The following is a 21,464-nucleotide window of genomic DNA, read 5'->3' as shown; positions in this document are numbered from 1 at the left end:
GGGTCACCCCTTTTTTAGAAACGTAGGATGTGTACCTGAGCTTCCCCCCAAATTAAATTGTAGGGCTGCTGCTTGTTCAACTGAAGAGTGGATGTGGAAGATTTGGAGTTGTATATGGGCACCTTTGACAGAGCTGATGGCTGAGTTATGAAATTAAAATAATGAGTGATGTAACTCATTACTTTTGCTGCTGAGAAATGAGTAAAATAATATATTTACTTTTTCAATGAGTAATGTGTAATAAGTAATTGATTGCAATTTTCAAGTAAGTTGCCCAACACTGGTTTGCTAGTCCTCCTGGGATTAAGGATTTGACATGGGTAAAGCCATCTATTTGACCTTTTATTGTTGTTATTATTAATTATACCTTTTGTGAATTACGACGATATTTATACCTAGTTTCTCATTTTCAGAGGCTCAAAAGTAATAGGATAATTGACTTGACAATCAGTTTCATAGCCAAGTGTGGCCTGTTCCCTCAATAATTCATGAAAAATTAAGCAGATAAAAGGTCTGGAGTTGATTTCAAGTGTTGCATTTGCATTTGATAGCTGTTAGTGGAAACTCTCATTATGCAGGTGTTGTTGCAGGTATTGATGCAAATGAAGGAGGCCATCATTCTGCTGAAAAAACAAAACAAACCTATAAGAGAGATGGCAGAATCTTTAGGAGTAGCCAAATCAACGATTTGGTACATTCTTAAAAAGAAGGAATGCACTGGCGAGCTCAGCAACATCAAAAGGCCTGGAAGACCACTGAAGATAACTAAAGTGGAGGATTGCAGAAGAAGAACCCTTCACAACATCTAGCCAGGTCAATAACACTCTTGAGGAGGTAGGCGTATCATCATTGTTAGTCTACTATCAGGAGACACCTTCATAAATGTAAATTCAGAGGGTTTACCAAAAGGCGCAAATTACTGTTAACACTTAGGAAAGGAAAGGTCGGGTTAGACTTTGCCAGAAAACATCTAAAAAAGGCCTGCCAAGTTCTGGAATAAGATTCTTTGGAGAGATGAAACCAAGATTAACTCATACCAGAAGGATTGGGAAGAAAAGAGTATGGAGAAGGAAAGGAAAGGCTCATGATCCATAGTATACCATATCATCTGTCAAACATGACAGATAACCTAAACGGTTAATGTAATTAAAGCTGAAAGTCTACACATCAATCACATCTCGATGGCTTCATTTCAAATGCATTTTGGCGGTGTACAGAGGCAAAATTATGAAAATTGTGTCACTGCCCTAATACTTATGTACATAACTGTATAATGTTTTTTATTATTATTTTACTATTTACTTTAATATTATATGTTTCAATAATATAATTTTGATCACTTTTTTGATTTAATTTTATTTATATTTTTGTTAGTGCGTATGGATCTTTAACTTGACACTCAATATCATCCACCTGTAATCCTGGAAACTCAGTGAGACACACCTCCTGTTGAATGACTGGATAAAATGTTAAACTGATGTATTCTTCTCTGTCTTAAACCCTAATTAGACTGTTGGTTCAAAGTTTTCTATGAACAAGCCTGTAATCAGTGAAGACTTATTGCATAGCTAGACCTGCAGGCAGGCATCAAGGAGGTCCAAGCCCCCCTGCACAGTTCACAGCCAGCGGGCCGTTGAGGAGATGCAAGTCGGACCTGCAGGCCCACAGGCGCGATGCAGCACAGAGACTGGAAGACATTCCAAAATGAGCTTTTTAATGCGTATGACTTAACAAGTTATACACTTGAAAAACCATTTCCGTTATAGGAGCACAACACCGCAAGAGACAAAACTTCAGTCTTAGGACTGTAGCAGCTCAAAATTATGTGCATAGAAATGTCCATCCTGCTCCTAGTGTCATTTACATTAGAGATCTGTCCTGCAAAATCCCTTGCATTCACCTGATCATTCACCTGATTCTGCGGCTTGTGCCAGGCCTTAGATTTATCTTTCTATTTATTTATTAATTTACCGCTTACTTATTGACTTATATGATTTGAAAAAAATTACTTCAGTCATTTGAGTGTCACAGCCCCAAAAATTCCTATAGAAATGTTCATCCTGCTCTTAGTGTCCTTTACATTATAAATCCATCCTGCAAAATTCCCTGCATTCACCTGATTTTTGACCTGATTTTTGAAGTGTTTTAAATCCTGCATTATTTACATCCTTTGAAAAATAGCCTTTTGGGTAACGTTGGCATGTGATGTTGTTTAATGTGCATTCTCTGTGGTTTTTACAACTATTGGGTGGATTGTCATGAAATTTGGTTCACACATTCATGTCCTCAGGATGAATTGTAAACATTTGGGGGATCCACTGACATTTCCTCTAGTGCCATCAGATAGGTCAAAATTTAAATTAGTCCATCAGTTTAGTTTATGACCAAATATCAACAAAACAAATGACATTCCCATGAGTTTCAGCTGTACTTTGTGTCTAGCGCCGATTAACAAATGTTAGCATAATAAAATGCTGAACTAAGATGGTGATCATTGTAAACATTATACCTACTAAACATCAACATATTAGCATGCTGAAATTAGCCTTAAGCTCATTTAGCTGATCTTGTTAAAAAGACAAGTGAAAGGCACAAATTGTTTTTTGTAATGTTGTATCTCATGTTATTTTCTTCTCAAGAATTTTTACAGTCTTTTACACTCTGGCATTTGGTTTCTGAAAAAATATTGTTAAAGAGGTATTCAGCCTTCAAAGGTCAACAATGTATTTGTGTATTTATATTGTAGTATTTATATTTCACCACACTTCTATACACAGTGAAAAACTGTTACCTTAATCTACCCACACTTAAGCATCCCTTCCCCCATTTTACTAATGTTACTATACCCTTAGTTACCCTTACATAATCTTACCTTTACCAGTTCTTCAAAGAAGTCTTTCTGTCAGCGTCATTGTGTAACTGTGATTTTGTTATTGAAGTATTAGAGGCAGACATTCTAAATATGTAGAAAAGGAATTAATCTTTTTTGTGCCCAGACAACATCCTCATTCAGTGTTCTGCTCAAAGATGAGTCATCTGAGTAGATGGATGTTTTGCTGGAAGATTAGAACTGGACCTTTTGGTTCTCCTAAATATCTATCTTACTCATATACTCATTATGAGCCCCAACAAAATGTCCTCGTTTTTCGGATTTTGTGAGATATTTTTATGCGGGACATAGTCTTTGATTTTTCTGAATGTTTTTTTAATGGGCACGTCAGTGAGATTACTAGAGACACATTCATGATGCCTTACAGGTAACTTCCAGTAAAAATTCACGTGTATTTTTGTCTTCATGCAGGAATACTATTCTGTCCCTCCTGGATTCCTGTGGAGCCATGGTTTCCATCGACCCCACCATGCCACACAATACAGAGAGGTATTAAATGAGAGACAGAACTTTTGTTCAGTCCACCAGCTGGCTGTTTGGTTGAAAGACTCATTCCCTGATTGACCAGTGTTTTCCCCTTGTGCAAAATATTGCTACAGTGACCTGCCATGAAATGTGATCTGCAGGTTTGCAGTAGAAGCCACACAACTGTAACTGATTTTACCTGGAGCCTTTTAAGTCACAAGTAATCCGAGTAACAGCCATGTCAGAGTAAAAAACCTTATCAAAATCAAAACTGGTTTCAAAATCAAAACCAGTTTTTTGCCATCTATGAAAATAGTGTACCACTAGTGACTGTCTTTGGTAAAGAGATGCTTCTTTCCAATTACTTACTGTGAAGGATGTGAACAGGACAGTTTATTACAACATTTCATTGCTGCTTATTCAAATGCTTTACTGTGAATCAGTGACTGACAAACTTTGTTATAAAAAAGATTTGGCTCATATAACTGCAGTTGGTGTTTCCCACAGAGAAGATTCCTGGCAATCTGCTCATTTGTGATTTCCTGCTGTAGCAGTGATAATTTATGGATCATTGTATTTAAGTTTTGTAGGATGTCACCTGTGTCTGATACCTCTGACAGCAGTGTCACAAAGAAGATAGGACATAGAACCAGAAATAGAAATTGTGACATTTATTTTTTTTACCTTTGATTCCCCTGCATGTTTCTAACATTATGACAGAATATACTAATGTGCAAGTCCTGGTCAAATTGGTGATTGTCTACAGATACCATTTAAAGGGTCTTTTACTAAGAGGCATGCTAAACATTTACCATGTGGCAAAACTTTAAGATGGCTTGTCAGAGTTGAGCTACTGATTTACCTGCCGAGCAGCAGAGGCACTATTGTAGACCCATACTGCTGGTTTGGACCACACTCTGAGCCTTTAGATGAGATAAATGCAAGTAAGTGGAAAAGTAATATAAATACATCTGTTTTAAAAGCAGTATAATACATTGATGAAACAATATGTAATATAATATGCAATAAGTAACCCAAAAAGTCATAACTCTCTTAAGACAGAAAGAAATGTGATGCAGAAGTGTATCATTGATGTAAGAACAGTTTGCTTTCATTCTCTACAAAGCTTATTTCTGTAAACGGGCCAAAGTGCTCTCCGTGATACTCCTCTTAAAGCAAATTAATTAACATTATGTCCTCATTACAATCTGGCATCAAATTGGTGTTATGAGACCTTGAGTTATGAGAATATTAATTTTGACATTTAAAAATGTGATATGCGTTTCAAAAGTGTAATTATTTGATTTTTCAAGCAATTAAAGCTGATAAAAGATTGAAATCCAAAATGAAATACATTTTGAGATTTAGGGGTGCAGAACGCATTCACATAGAAGCATGCAGTAACATAATATAGCATACAGTTACATAACATGATATGCAGTATCATAACATAACATAGCATACAGTAATATAGCATGGCATACAGTAACTTAGCAGGGCAAACTAACATAATATAGCACACAGTAACATAACAGTACATGTCATACAGTAATATTACATAACAGCATACAGTAACATAACATACAGTAATTTAGAACATGGGATACAGTACCATAACATAACATAACATACAGTAACATAACATAAAATAGCAAATAGTAACATATCATTGCATTCAGTGACATAACACAACATGGCATACAGATATATATAAAATTGTATTGCACTTTCTGACCATATCTCTTATGGCTACTATGTAATGTAGCAGACCTACATGTATCATGTATAAGTTGCCAATATCAATACTGTTCAGAACCATTGAAATGAGAAATTTCAGTTCTGTTTCGCTGTTTCCATGGAAACATTATCTTTACTCATTTGGCAGCCGGTTTTATCCAAGGTGACTTACAAGTGAGGCAGTTTAGGGTTCAGTGTTCTATCCAAGGACACTTTGGAACACGGACAGGAGCTGGACGGGGATCAAATTGCCAACCCTGCGATCGCTCTACCACCTGAGCCTGAGCCACATTTCATCCCGTCGCGCTCCAGCAGCCTTGCAGACTTGACATGATGATGAACATATCACTGACAAAAGTCCGTGAGGACTCAGTCCGCAAGTCCCAGGGGTGGATATTTGGATTCAGCTTAACTATTTATATAAGAGTTTATGGGACTGTCGTGACTCAAGGTGGCTAATATAGCCAGCAACTTAAAATAACTTTTTTATGCCTATCATTCAGCCCCAATTGAACCACTTACAACAAGTAACTATATAGCCTACACGTAATATTTATCCCAGATGTACATGTTTACTGAGAAAAGGCACAAATCCCAGGATCGATCTTTCGATTTAATCAAGGCCTAACAGTAACATAACATCAGCAACAACAGTAGCACACAGTAACATAGCTTCTCCTTTTCAGAAGCTTAATTTGTAATCTCATTTACTAACCACAGTATGATATGAATTTATACACTCATCGAGCACTTTATTAGGAACACCATACTGATACTGGGTAGGGCCTCCCTTTGCTCTCAAAACCACCTCAATTCTCTGTGGCTTGATTCAACAAGATTTTGGAAACATTCCTTCCACCCCAAATGTGGTCTTTTTGATTCAGATCTGGTGACTACTCAAGTCAATTTTATTTATATAGTGCCAAATCATAACAGAAGTTATTTTTTGCTCTTTGAATGAATTGGAGTGAAACAGTTTCTATTATGTCTTGGGTCAGGTGGCAGTAGGTAGCTTGCACTCACAGATCCAGAGTCTACAGCTCCAGAGGCTGAATTCCTGCAGAAAGCAACAGAAGGAGAGAGAAGAGAGACAGGAAAGCACAAAACTATGGGAGAGAAAAGAAGCTGAGTTAGTACCATGCAATAATGGGATATGAATGCTTATGGATGGAGAGAGAAAAGATGAGAGAGGAGCTCAGTACATCATGAGAAGTCCCCTGGCAGTCTAGGCCTATAGTAACAATGTACAATTAACCCTGTGTGCCCTGTCATGTTCATGAAACCAGTTTGAGACGACTTTTTGTTTGTGACATAGAGCATTATCATGTTGGAAGTAGCCATTAGAAGATGGGTAAATTGTGGCCATAAAGGGATGCTGAACTGCTGCTCACTGGGTTTTTTTTGTTTTTGGCACTATTCTGAAAAAACTCTAAATCCCAGGAGATCAGCAGTTTTAGAAATACTCAAACCAACCCATCATGTTGACCTTTAAATGTGGACGAATTAGGAGACTCAAGAAGAGATCTGTTCAGCCCTTATATAGGTATTTATTGAAACACAATATCAAGCAGAGTGACAAAGGAACAACTGCCCCTAACACCTTGCCCAACTTCCTCTTAAATACCGTCTAACTGACAAATTTAGGTGGACTAAGCCATCAGTGGATTCACTTTACATATATACATATACACACTATTTGGCCAACTTAATATCTACATATAATATTTCATAAATCAATAAGCAATGGTAATATTCAATATCTGTAAAATAAGTAGGTTTTAGAAATTAAATATTACAGAAAAGACACACAACCCCCACCTCTTCTTCTCAAAAATGGAACAGACAGGAAGTATACATTGCTCTTGATTCCACGGCAGACACTTTTGCTTGGAGAGGAGGACACCGGTGAGTAACACAGATAAAATAGCATATATTGTGAATTTGTTAGCAGGGCTCAGTGTATCATACAATAGACAGCTGGTGTGCCTGCTTGAGGTACTGGCCCAGCTGCTAATTGCTGTTTCATGCTTTGTATAGGACTGACATTCGTGGCTGCCAAGAACTGCAGGTGGGGGCAGGAGGGAGGAAAGAGAACATAGCACAGTACAGGTACCACATAAAGATGTATATAATAATGAGACTAATAATAAAACTAATAATTATAATAATAGAGTGAATAATAATAATCATAAAATTTTATATAATAATAGTAATGATAATCATAATAATAGAAACTGTGGGTGTTGAGCAGGATCTTGGGGGCAGTAGGGGCATTTCTGTCCCTGGTGCTGCAGAAAGCGACAGGAGGAGAGAAGAGAGACACAAGTAAGCACAAAACTACGGGAGAGAGAAGAAGTCAAGTTAGTAACGAGCAATGATGGGATATGAATGCGTACAGATGGAGAGGAGGAGAGAGGAGCTTGATGCATAATGGGAAGTCCCCCAGCAGTCTAGGCCTTTAGCAGCATTAATAGGGGCTGGTTCAAGACAACCCCGAGCCAGCCCTAACTATAAGCTTTATCAAAAAGGAATGTTTTAAATATACTCTTAAATATGGAGCGGGTGTCTGCCTCCCAGACCCAAAGTGGAAGATGGTTCCACAGTAGAGGAGCCTGATAACTGGAGGCTCTGCCTCCCATTCTAGTTTTGGAGACTCTAGGAACGACAAGTAAGCCTGCATTCTGAGAGCACAGTGTTCTACTGGAGCTCAAGATATGGTTGTGCCTCACCATTAAGGGCTTTTAGGTGAGGAGGAGGATTTTAAATTCTATTCTGGATTTTACAGGGAACCAATGCAGAGAAGCTAACACAAAGAGAACTCCGAGAATCCTAACAGTGGTGCTCGAGGCTAGGATAATGCCATCTAGAGTAACTTTATCATTAGATAAGGTGTTTCGGAGGTGTTGGGGGCCAAGTACAATAACTATAGTTTTGTCTGAGTTTAACAGCAGAAAGTTGCTGGTCATCCAGGTCTGTATGTCCTTAGGGTATGCTTGACGTTTAGCTAACTGATTGGTTTCATTGGGCTTCATTTACAAGTACAATTGGGTATCATCTGCATAACAATTTAAGTTTATGGAGTGTTTCCTAATAATATTGCCTAAAGGAAGCATATATAAGGTGAATAGAACTGGTCCAAGCAGAGAACCTTGTGGAACTCTGTGACTAACTTTTGAGTATATGGAGGATTTATCATTAACATGCACAAACTGAAATCAATCTAATAAATAGGACTTTAACCATCTTAGAGCGATTCTTTTAATACCAATTAAATGTTCCAGTCTCTTAAATAGGATATCATGGTCAATGGTATCAAATGTAGCACTATAATGCACTCTAAATCCTGACTGAAAATCCTAAAAAAAATATTTTGTAAGAAGTCACACAAATGGTTGGCGACAGCTTTCTCAAGGATCTTAGAGAGAAAGGGAAGGTTAGATTTTGGTCTGTAGTTGGCTAAAATATCTGGACAAAGAGTAGGCTTTTTAGAGAAGAGGTTTAATTACAGCTGTTTTAAAGCACTGTGGTACATAGTCTGTTAATAAAGACATATTGATAACTAGTAAAGAGGTGCTAATTAAGGGTAAAACTTCCTTAAGCAGTCTAGTTTAGATGGGGTCTAAGAGACAAGGTCGATGGTTGAAGTTAGCTGGTGAAGGTCAATGGGAGGTCAGGTTTTACAGCTGTTTCTAAGGTTTCTGTGTTTGAAGATAAACCGGTGCTGGTTGGTGGCAGGAGGTGGTGAATTTGGTCATTAATAGTTAGGATTTTATCATTAAAGAAGCTTATGAAATCGTCACTAGTGAGAGCTATAGGAATACATCGAACAACTGAGCTATGACTCTGTCAGTCTGGCTACATTACTATTTTTATTCTATTAAAGATGAGTAATAGGCTGCTCTGGCATTACAGAGGGCCTTCCTATATGTTTTAAGACTATCATGCCAGGCTAAGTGGGATTCTCCAGTTTGGTGGAACGCCCTATCCTTTCAAGATTTCGCGTAGTTTGCGTTAATATGCGGGTTTGGGCGTTAAACCATGGAAGTAACCTCCTTTGTTTTATTATCTTCTTTTTTAGAGGGGCGATAGAGTCGAGTGTCATTCTTATTGAGCCTGCAGTACTATCAACAAGATAATCAGTGTGGGAGGGACTAAAGTTAGCTTGAGTCCTCTGTTATATTGAAACATGGCAGTGAATTAAGTGCTGATGGAAAAAGTGGTGTAAAAAGTGAGTGGGTTTATTTACACTCTGAGTGAAGCCAATTGAGTCTAATAATGAGATAAACATGGTTCTAAGGCTATCATTATCAACATCCACATGAATATTGAAATCTACTATAACTATAATTACTTTATCTGTGCTAAGGAATAAAACTCTGAGAATTCAGATAAAAATTGAGAGTATGGGCCAGGAGCGCAGTACTGTATAACAAATAGAATAGGCTTTAAAGTTTTCCACGATGGATGTCTCAGACTAAGAACCAGGCTTTCTTATTATCTTATAGTTATAATTGAGGTAGAGCAGCAAAACTCGCTACTAGTCACACAAACGCCGGCAACAGAAAATGACACAATACGCTTACCTCCGCACATGAACATGAATTGAAGCTCCTTACCAGTAGCTGTATGCTTTTATTCATTGCACTGCTGCCACATAATTGGCTGATTGGATAATTGCATGAATAAGAAGGTGTAAAGGGTGTTCCTTATAAAGTGCTCAGCGAGTGTAAATCACAGTACAGTGTATTAAAAAAAAAAAAAAAAAAAAACGTGTGATAGAATTTTGGATTTATAAAATATTGCAGCCTTTGGCAAAGCTTTAGCTCCTGGGTGTCACAATAAATGCTCTGCAAATGTTCCGGGAACACAGTCATATATTATTATTATTTTAGCTTCACATCACCTCTGCTCTCAAGAGTAACCTGTTCCTATGTGTGTGTCCTGTTGTGTTGAAGGTCACCGTACCGAGTGGTGCCTATGACTGGAGGACAGCTTGCTGGTGAGTTACAGAAAATACTCAGATAGGGCCATTAAATAATTTAAAATAAGAGCATGGAGGTATATTAGTGTGGAGACAGTATAGGCAGAAGTGTAATTTTTTTTATGTTTAATGAACACAGTCACTGTGTTAAACTGCCACATGTTCACTTGAGTTCATTGGGAACATTTAACATAATGATGTGGTTTTGGCAGCTGACTGGTTGCAATTTTTGGGGTATTTGTTAGGTTTTCTTACCATAAGGTCTTTGGTTTAAATCCCTAAAGAAGGAATTGTCCTTCTGATCTTCCCCTAGCTGCACCAGTTTGAATGTGTGTCTCCAATAGGGCTAGGTGATAAACTGAAATGTAATGTAATGCAAAAATCGACTTGAGGATTATTTGCTTGGTTTAAAATAGAATTTCCAAGATATTCTCCAGAAGCCTGTATTATTATCTTTTACAGCAGCTACCTGTGACTCCTGCATGAAAGATGCAATTTATGTGGCACAATGTACTGTTATTTTTTTTTTTAATCTTTTTGTTAGTTTATTGGCCAGCTGCGTTGAACTTTGCCCACAAAACTGGAGCTTTCTTTTAGCCAATGGAAGGGCTTTGTTTGTGTGTCCAGCCTGCTCCCAGTGTGTAGGAAGAGAAATTAGAAGTGGCTTGTTAACACATCAAGCTGTCAGCTGGTCCTACTCACTTCAGATGCTCTGTTGGTCACGGATCGTGATACCAGAGGGAATGGGACACATTTTATTTATCTTTCTCTTCTCACTTTTCAGGCTCTGCCATCTGTTGCTGCCATCTGACGCTCTATGATTGGCTTATATTACAGAAATTTGTAGAGTAACCTCTGTGTGTACTGATTTCTCTATGTGTGTTTGTGAAACAGAGTTTAAATGCATGTGCTATCAGGACTTCTGATGTACAGTACTTATAGCTGCTATTGCCTTTACAATATGAAATATTTTGCCTCAGTGCATTCAAGCTATTTACTATAGAAACCTCCGTATGTGTTTGTGGACCAACAGCTATACAGTCTGTCATGTGCGTGTATGTGGGTGTGTGTATGAGTATATGAAACAGTTCCACACTTGCTCTCTCCTCAGATAAGGAGGAACTCTTTCAGAATGTACTGACGCAAGTAGCAGAACAGTTTTCAAGGTAAGCAAATGGCTGAATGTGTTCACATGGCAGCAGATCTTCACATAACTGTTAACTCATTGTACTCTAGCTACTGTTGTATATGGACATATTTAATATATTAATTACTGTAAATAATTTCTTTAGCTTCTATTACTCTTTCAGATCTCTTCCTTTAAATCAAGATGCTAATTCTTCTTAATTTTTTCTAGTGTACTGTCTATTGTTGGGTGTCAGGAGAAAACCTTGTACAGTGGAATGAATTCTTTTTGGCACATCTGGTCAAAATTTCTGATACTGTTTTCCACAGTATCAGAAATTTTGACCAGATGTGCCAAAAAAAATTTACTCGCTAAGCGAGTAAAAGATTAACTTTTTTTCCAACAGGCATAAAGTTAAAGATGACTCATTACTGTAATATTTTGATCAAGATTACTCGAAACTTTATTTCCATCTTTTACAGTTTCAAAATAACAAAAAAAGAAAAGGGCCTGTAAGAAATGTTTGGGCACCCTGCATGGTCAGTACTTAATACCCCTTTGGCAAGTAGCACAGCTTGCAAACACTCTTTGTAGCGAGGTAAGAGTCTTTAAGTTCTTGTTTAGGAGATTTTCAACTATTCTCTCTTGCAAAAGGCTCTTTAGTTCTGTGAGATTATTGAGCCATCTTGCATGCACTGCTCTTTTGAGGTGAGATTTTCGATGATGTTTAGGTCAGGGGACTGTGAGGGCTATGGCAAAACTTCAGCTTGCGAATCTTGAGGTAGTCCATTGTGGATTTTGAGATGTGTTTGGGATCGTTATCCTGTTGTAGAAGCCATCCTCTTTTTATCTTCAGCTTTTTTTTAAAGATGGAACACAAGCCCAAACCATGATCAATCCACCCATGTTTTTCTCCACAATACCTTTGCTCATTGCAGCCAAAAAGTTCAATTTTAACTTCATCAGTTCACAGGATTTGTTTCCAAAATGCATTAGGCTTGTTTAGATGTTCCTTTGCAAACTTGTGACGCTGAATTTTGTGGTGAGGATGCAGGAAAGGTTTTCTTCTGATGACTCTTCCATAAAGGTCATAGTTGTGCAGGTGTCGCTACAGTAGAGCAGTGCACCACCACTCCAGAGTCTGCTAAATCTTCCAGAAGGTCTTTTGCAGTCAAAAGGGGGTTTTGATTTACCTTTCTAGTAATCCTATGAGCAGTTCTCTCTGAAATTTTTCTTGGTCATCCAGACCTCAGCTTGACTTCCATCATTCCTGTAAACTGCCATGTCTTAATTACATTACAAGCTGAGGAAACGGCTACCTGAAATGTTATTATCTTCTTTAATCTTTTTATTTTAATTTTCACAGTGCTAGGCAGCTGCTTAGAAGAGCCCATGGCTGCCGATTGTTGGGACAAGGTTTGAGGAGTATTTATAAAGCTTTGACATTTGCATTACCTTTGTTTCCTAAAGATGATTGTGAACAAGCCATAGCCCTAACAAGCTAATAAGGGTCATAGAAGTTATCTGAGACTTCAAATCTCTTGGGGTGCCCAAACATTTGTATGGTGCTCCTTCCCTTTAAACAAATAGACAAATCTTGCTTTAAAAGATCGAAAAGAATGTTTCATCTTTAACTTTATGCCTTTGGAAGATTAGTTCACCTTTACTCACTTAACTATTCACAGTAACTGAAATTTTGACCTGGGGTGCCCAAACTTTTTCATGACACTGTATCTCCAAAACCTGGGACAGGCTTAGGAAAAACTGAGGCTGGAGAACTGTCTTGACTCATACAGGAGTATGCAATCCCTCCTGTTTAGAGTTACAAGCTTTTCACCCAGCAGTTGCAACATGTGATTTAACCATATCTTATGGTGTTACTTTCTCTCCTTATCACTTTTTCGCATATCTGCCTTTTGGCTTTATCTTTGCACTTTCACTCATTTTCCCACAGATTTCACTGCTTCTTCCCTGCTTCAGCTCTCTTATCATGCTTTTTTGCTTCAATCACAAATAATTTACAGGGTGACTGGGGGGTAAAGACTCTCAAGTGCTATGATACATAAGAGCAGATTTACACAGGGCAGGACAGGAGTCCTGTGTTGTTGCTAATTTTGTATCACATACAGTGCAGCCAGAGATCTGACTTCTATGTTGGAGTATGAATAGACAGCTATGATATGAAGTCACATATTACAGTCTGATAAAATGATTTTGAAGGAATTATTATTGATAAATCAACTGTTTATTTGTGATTCCATGTGCTTATTTTGTCTGGTTAAATATTGTGTTAAATACACAGATGTAAATTCCAGTTTCATACAAAGCAGATAATAAATTAATAAACACCACCAACAGCTGTAAATATCCAAGTGTAAATATAAGTGTAAATATAAAAGATTTGTTGTTGTAGAGACTAAGTCTCAGATGCAAATCCCCTAACTTTCTTTACTAGATTCTTCCTCTCTGTCTCTCTCCTACCCGCGTCCATCTGTCCACAGGGCGTTCAAGATCAATGAGCTGAAGACAGAGGTCACCAACCGTCTTGCCATGTTGGAGAAGAGAGTAGAGTGTAAGTTTACACACCTCTGTCATCACCTGTTACGCTCAGAAACAATAGACACATTTGCCAGTAAAAAAGGAATGCAATTTATTCCAAGAGTTATAATCTCAAGGTTGTCATGACCCCTCAATATCTCTTTAGAAACTTTCAGACACATAATTGAAAAGTCCTTAAATTTTTTTATTTTATAATGCCCAAGGCAGATTCCTGTGAAATATTATATTCAAGTAATCCTGTCGCTCAGTCAGTTAAAAAATAAACACAACAAGTACGAGGTGAACAAGTACTTTATTTTATGTTCCACGTGTTTTGCTCAAAAATTAATGAACTGCATTAATGTATTTTGTGTAATAAGGTAAGGGGATACTTGCTCTTGTCTAAACAGTGGTATAACATTACGGTTATTTGAAAAAAAATAAATAAATAAAAGCAAGGAATTTATCTGTAGTTATTTGGAAAAGACAGGTGTAAATCAGATTTAAGAAAATAATTGATATTACAATCTTGGTAAGAATTGGATTGTAATAATTCTATTTGCTGTTACACTATAGTTTGACCATAACACATTATGGAGGGGGATGAAATTTATTTCAAATCAATGTTTTTTTTTTTTTTTAAACTGTTTAAAAAAAAACAAAACTAAAGCAATGTTAAAAAACAAAAAAAACCAAACAGGTGTACAATGAAATTCTCATGCATGCAGGATTGTTTTTCGTTTTTGTTTTCTTGTAAATCACAAAAGATGAAACGCACAGTGCTTCAAAAAATCTCAGTCAAAATGAATGAAACTATGCTTCTCAAATACTGCAGTGATTACCTTCAGTATGTTACTGCAAGCTAAATATGGAGTCTATAATGTGTGACCTGGTTGCCTTTTAAATGCTTTATTTATTGCAGCATTGAAATTTTTAATATTTTTCACTTTATTTGAGAGTTGAAAGAAAGGAAGCATGGTGAGAGAGATATGCAACAATGGTCCCTGATCGGAATTGAACTGTTTGGTTATACAGTATGTCCGCATCCTAACCAGTAGCCCACAGAAGTTTATTTTTAAAGACATAATGTTAGGAATAATGGACAGAGCACCAATTAAACGCATGGACATCCAGGCACATGCAATGTACACACTGTAGTGCATCATAATGCAGACAACCAAGTCATACATTACGTCTAATCGGAGACATGCTTAGCTTTGCTTTTAGAATCAGTGCAGCAGTGAACAGTGCATGGTGCACTGTTATATAAATGATCCATTAATTGCTAATGTCTTAAGCTCAGAGTGGTTGCACTCTTCTGATCTATCATTGGCTATAATTGTGAAAAGAGAAGCTAAAGCTTACAGTACTGTTGTATTTGATCTATGTTGCATTTCGAAAAAGACAGATACCAGCATGGTAGAGAAGTGCTACTGACAGAGAAGCTCAGAGTGGTTGCACTCTCCTGATCTATCATTGTCTATAATTGTGAAAAGAGAAGCTAAAGCTTACAGTACTGTTGTATTTGATCTATGTTGCATTTCGAAAAAGACAGATACCAGCATGGTGGACAATTGCTACTGACAAAGAAGTCGAGTTTATTTGTTATAGAGAACAGTCCATTATGACTAAAAGCCATTAAGACTATCAATAAAAATATCTATACTGAACTGAACAAGACTAAAGTCCAATACAAACTGGGGGAGTGTGAAACACATCAAGAACCCCCAACCCCATTTTATGTAAGCCCACACACCCCAGCGTCATGGTGCACATCATCACAGGTTGAGGCATGTCAGTTCGACAGGATACACCACAGTCCTATTTCACAGTGATGATGCATGTCAGGTTCTCAGAAAAGCAACAATTTTATCACATTCACTCCATGGACATCCTAGCTTCTGTACCCTGACTGCTTCTTTTGTCTGTTGATGATGACACCAATGATGTGTGTCTCACTTAGGGGTCTCCAGCTTCAGATGCAAATATTATTAGTTGTGCAGGCATTTGATCATAAACCAAAGGAAACTGACCTGCTGGGTGGTGTTAGAGGAAAAGTCAGGGGATCATCAATATTGTTAGGATTCATCTTCTGAGGACCAGAAAGGTCTGCATAAGACGGCAGTCCATCCAGTAGTTGTTGAGATATGTAAATCTGCACCGACCAACAAACCAACTTTGTGATCCCTATATCCATGCTGCTAGCGTGGCTAAAAACATTCTTGGAGAAGAAAGATAAACAGATGTGCTGTTTTTAAAATCTACTGAACATTGACCACGTTTTAACCTGTTTAGAGCATAAAGGATCATCTTCACACCTATACAACATCCACTCTGGGGTCATGCACTGATGCCCTTTTCGTCCTCAGTTGACAATTATCACTTTCGAGGTTTTTAGCCTTGTATTAACTGCAATGAGGAAATTGGTTCTTTTGAGGCTTCTTACCTGCTCACTGTGCTGCCGCAGCTTGCATAGTTTTTACCTGCTTGTCTGATGGCATCTTGGCAATCGGTGTAGATGTATCAGTCCTCGCAAGATAAAAACCAGCTATAAAATACGATCAATAAAAGATGCTGTGATAGACAGGCTCACTGCACTATCCTGCACAATCAGTATTTATTTATTTTTTTCCTTTTATAATACAGACCTTAGTGTTCTTGACGGGCTAGCTGCTAAAGTAAAGAAGGAACATTTAATCAGTGATCATTTTGCAATCATTGCATCCTTACTAGTAAGGCTGTGATTAAAGATAAAGGTCAAGTTCAGTATGTTGTATGTTTTCATGAGCAACAGAAATAACATAGAAATAAGCAGCCTGTCTCTGATTCGTGTAACTGCGGGCCTGCTCCACCACTATTGAACACAGAAAGGAAAATCTACCATTGTTTGTTTTTATGTCCAATTTTGGTGCTAAATGATTATTGCTATAATGCTTTTGCTCTTCAGCTTCAAGTGTGTGTTTTGTACCACAGAGCAAAATGGTTTTTTACACACCTGTACACAAACCTGTACCCTTAATTTAATACAAGTTTACATTGCTTGTCATTGTGGGAATAAAAGGCATTATGGAAAATAGAATGCAATCAGTAACTTAAGTCCTGACAAGAATAAGTAATTGCAGCATTTTGTCACAATTACTCTTTGAATGTGTTTAAACAGCAGTTGCAGATTGTACAAAACCTCCTAATGTAAGTGATGGGGGACAAAATCCAAAGTCCCATTTTTGTGCAAAAATTCATGCAAAGTTTATCTGATTTCATCTTTTTGTAACTATCCCTCCACTGCAGCTCAACAGGGAAACACTGTCCGGGGAAACTCAAAGAGGCAATATTGTATTAAATACCTGTTTCTTTGGAAGATATCCACTTCATTCGAGTTACTCAAACTGTTGAACCTCATGTTCACTTCAGAAAAAACTTTGGGATACATTTTTACAGAATAAGAACTGTAGATTTTGTACCCCTTTACTTACATTGAAAGTACATTGGGAAGTGATCTTTTAATGGTCAGTATGAACAGGAAGAATGATTTCATTGAGCGAAAACCTATTTCAATTTTCATACGGGCACCTGACTATAGTTGTATCAGACATTAATAATTCTGGACCTATTCTTGAAAGTTCTACAAATTGAGGAAATTATGTTTGTAAAGAAAATTTTAAAAATTCACCCTTTTTGCTTAGGTAAGATACACGTTGCAATCACACCTGTATGTGACATAATATTCTGATGTTGCTATGGTAACTGTGACAGAAGAGCCCCTAACACAGTAACATAAAATATATATATTATTTACAAATAAAGTGGCTGATATCAATACAATCCTTTATCACCATATATGTAAACTAATATCACAATATTGATAAGAAATAATTTGAAAAAACTATTTGTGGACAACATAACCAGGCATGAATGTCTTTTTTGGCTGATCCAGCCGACTAAATGCCTGACAGCTCAAGATCACAATGATCCAAAAAATCTAAACGGATTAATATTGATTTTTGTATCAGAAAAGATCGAATATTGCCATAAATTGGAGCAGCAAATTAATATGCCATCTTCAGGTCTCTGCACATATGTTCTATGGTGTTTAAATCTGGGCTTTGGGTGGGCCACTCATGGAAGGTCAGAGACTTGTCCCCAAGCCACTCCAGCTGTATGCTTTGACTCATTGTTGAACTGAACTGAACGTGCACAGGTTTTCTTAATGGACCTCTCTGTATTTGGCTGCATTCATCCTTCCCTCAATTCCCGACCAGTCTCCCTGTGCCTGCTGCTGAGAAGCAACTCCATAGCACAATTCTGCCACCACCAAGCTTCACTGTAGGGATGGTATTAGCCAGATGATGAGCAGTGCTTGGTGTTCACCAGACATAGTGCTTGGAATTCTGCCAAAGTTCAAGCATTGTCTCATTAGACCAGAGGATCTTTTCCCTCATGCTCTCAGAGTCCTTTAAAAAGTGTTTGGCAAACTCCAAGCAGGCTGTCATAAGCATTTAACTCAGTGGATTCCATCTAGCCACTCTAGACGGCCTGACTGATGGAGTACTGCTGAGATGGTCGTCCTTCCAGCAGGTTCTCCAATCTCTGCAGAGGACTTTTGAAGCTCAGTTAGAGTGATTATTGGGTTCTTGGTCACCTCCCTGACCAAGGCCCTTCTTTCCTGGATCCTCAACTTGCCCTGATCGATGCCTAACCACAATTTTATCACGGCGGTCTACAGAGAGTTCCTTGGATTTCATGGCTTGGTTTTTGTCCTGACATGTAGTGTGAACTTTGGGACCTTATATAAATAGGAGTGGGCCTTTCAAATCTATGTCCAATCAGTTCAGTTTGCCACAGAGGGACTCCAATCAAGTTCTGGACACACCTCAAGGATAATTAGGGCAAACAGAATACACCTGATAACAGCTTGGAGTGCTACAGCAAAAGGGTCTGAAAGCTTTTGTAAATGAGAGATTTGATTTTTAGCAAATTTCCAAAAAAAAGTTATCACTTTGTCATTAAGGTTATTAAGTGTACACTGATGAGCAAAATCTTACAAAAATTTTATCAATTTTAAAATTAAATCTGCAACACAAAGTGTACAAAAGGTGAAGGGGTCTGAATACTTTCTGAAGCCAGTTTAATACTCACATAATTATCCTTTTCGATTGCAAGTATGGTCTAAAAAATTGGAGACAAAAAATGCAAAAATGTGCTCTAGTGTTCACTCGAAGCTAATCTGAGTTAGTGAAATGAGTTGGTATCTTTGTCATATGTAGGTTTATTGTATTGTCTCTCCATGAGACTACTAGACTGTATTCCTCCACCACAGCTCAGCAAGAAAAGTTAAATTTACCAATACAAGCCCAATTCTGGCTCAATAGAGCAATAACATGTCTAAAGTAATATAATCATAGCACTATCACCATTTAATTAACTTCTGCATGCTCCAGGCCAAGAACTCGATGGACATTCATGTGAAAAACCACATCAGCTTGAGTGTTTGTAGGTGTGCAGCATGGTGTGCAGGAAGCACCTATGAACATGTTTTTGTTGATATTTCTACATGTGTGTGTGCTGTGTTTAATGCATCATGCGTCCCCCCTGACCCCTTTCCCCATGCATTAACAAAGTCCAGATTGCATGCCGTCATACACAGATTGGCATGTTGCAGCAACACTGTAGCTGGCAGCCTTTTTGGCTGACATCTTCATCTGAGTCTTCTGTCTCTGACTACATGTGTTTTTCCATGTGATGTGACTGCAGTTTCGTAACAGCCTCCTATGCACTGACCCTTTCAGTCACCATAACAACATGACCCGAGTTTGCTTTGGTCACCATGGCGATTTCACCAACTCTGCTGTAGGCAGTTTTTATTTGAAGCAATGCGATGGTAAAATCTATCCATCTAATTCGATTTGTTTGCTTGGGTCCTGTGTATTAATCAACACTGACACATACCGGTCACTTCTCAAGCAATCAAGGTAGATATAGTGACTAGGGTCATTCTTGAAACATGACATCATCTATAGCAACAGGATCAACCCCACCCATTCTCTTAGCTTAGGAACTCTCTCAGTTCTTTAGTAAAGGTTGCACTCAGCAGGTTTGTGAGTAGGTGTTAAGAGGAATCTCTTAATCAGGAATTTTTAGCACCATTTAGGGGGACTCCCAGATGGACAAGGAAAGTACTATGAAAAGTGTTGTAATGTTGTCTAATCACAAAATCTCTATAATCAAAAGAGGTCACATGGTCATTTGTTCCACAGTTGGTCTGGATCAGTTTGAAACTGGCAGCAATTAACTCAACCAGTTTGATTTACGGAAAAACAGTAATCAAGTTCAACTGATGAGTAGCCTGTTACCAAGCTCATATACTCCAACTTAAGAAAACACATGCAAGTAGACAAAACACAATAAAATGGCGAAAACTGTAACTGTATCTACTACAGAAGTGCACTGAAAATACAGAAAACAATTGCAAATACAGAAATGCTGCATATCTGACGCAGTAAACTTAACTGAGTTAGGGCACAATGAAAATTTCCAGGGGACACTAAAAACTGATGAACATGGCTGGATGCACGATTGGCTGAATTCGACCGCAATGAACTAACAATGTTTGTTTTTAGATTTAACATTTTAATTGTGTTAATCCTATATGATTGACAATACTTGCTACACAACCAGAATTTTCCCTTAACTAATTAATAACATGTTTTTAAAAAAGACTAAGAATCTACAGCCATGCTAGCAGCACTGTGAGGCTGTACTTTGGCATCACAGTGCTTAGTGAATGTGCTAACATGCTCACAATGACAATGCTAACTTGCTGATGATTAACAGATATTATGTTTACCATTTTGACCCTCTTATTTTGACATACTTTACCATGCTAACATTTTCTAATTAGCACTAATTTCATTAGTTTTGCAGGTATTTTATCATAAACCAAAGAATTGGACAAATTTGGACAAATGATGGCGCTAGATAAAAAAAAAATCAGGGGATAACTAAAGTTATTACTATTAGTTATATCCTCTGGGGAATAGAGTATATGAATCAAACTTCATAGCAGTCCATCCAATAGCTGTTGAAACTTTTCACCCAAAACCACAAATGTTAACCTCATCATGGCGCTAGAGGAAAAGTCAATAGATTTGATCCTCTGGGGACCATGAATGTGTTTACAAAATCTCTAGTATTTCAGTGTTGACCAAAGTGGTGGACCAACTGACTGACATTGCCACCCCTAAAGCTCTGCTGTTAGTATGGCTAATGAAAACAGAAAATTATGGAGTTACAGTGTTTCTATTTTTATTTTCTATTTTATTATTTTTATTTTATTTTTTTGTTTTATGTGTTTGAAGCATGTTGTACTGGGTGTGTGTTGACCAATTGGCTAATTTTTTCTTAGTTTTTTTACTAAATGCAACTCATTGGTTCCTTTTCCTAATTTGCTTGTGTTTTTTGTCTTTCTGTTTGCTTGCACTGTACTTTTGTCTTTAAGAAAAGATCTTAACTTAAAATAATCTACACTCAATAGTGTTACAAAAATAATAACTGTCAAAGTCTGATTTTAAATTGATTATAAAAATATATTAAAAATCTTACCCAAGCAGTTATTCTTAGAACTAAGATTCACATGTCTACATCTAACAGAGAGAGTGAATTCTTTTCAAAACATTTTATGAATACAAAAATTTTAAAAAAGGTTAATTATGATTAGTTTTCAAATTTAA

At 37.4% G+C, this 21,464-nt stretch overlaps 1 protein-coding gene across 8 annotated transcripts in view; it reads left to right on the top strand.

Moving 5' to 3' along the window:
• pde9a (phosphodiesterase 9A) overlaps positions 1-21,464 on the top strand; it is a 50,598-nt gene that overhangs the window by 8,587 nt on the left and 20,547 nt on the right. For 4 of the 8 annotated variants that reach the window (XM_040149419.1, XM_040149415.1, XM_040149414.1 and 1 more), the window contains exons 3-7: positions 3,302-3,379; positions 7,130-7,201; positions 10,048-10,091; positions 11,185-11,239; positions 13,701-13,771. In XM_040149419.1, coding sequence (XP_040005353.1) covers positions 3,302-3,379; positions 7,130-7,201; positions 10,048-10,091; positions 11,185-11,239; positions 13,701-13,771 — 320 coding nt within the window. Of the gene's footprint in view, positions 1-770; positions 814-3,301; positions 3,380-7,129; positions 7,202-10,047; positions 10,092-10,772; positions 10,931-11,184; positions 11,240-13,700; positions 13,772-21,464 lie in introns of those variants that run through there. The other 4 variants (XM_040149418.1, XM_040149417.1, XM_040149420.1 and 1 more) reach the window with 3 other exon arrangements.

This window comes from Xiphias gladius, chromosome 16 (assembly GCF_016859285.1).
Source record: "Xiphias gladius isolate SHS-SW01 ecotype Sanya breed wild chromosome 16, ASM1685928v1, whole genome shotgun sequence".
In the NCBI taxonomy this organism is placed as follows: Eukaryota; Metazoa; Chordata; class Actinopteri; order Istiophoriformes; family Xiphiidae; genus Xiphias; species Xiphias gladius.
This window is presented reverse-complemented; position numbering and strand designations above follow the sequence as displayed.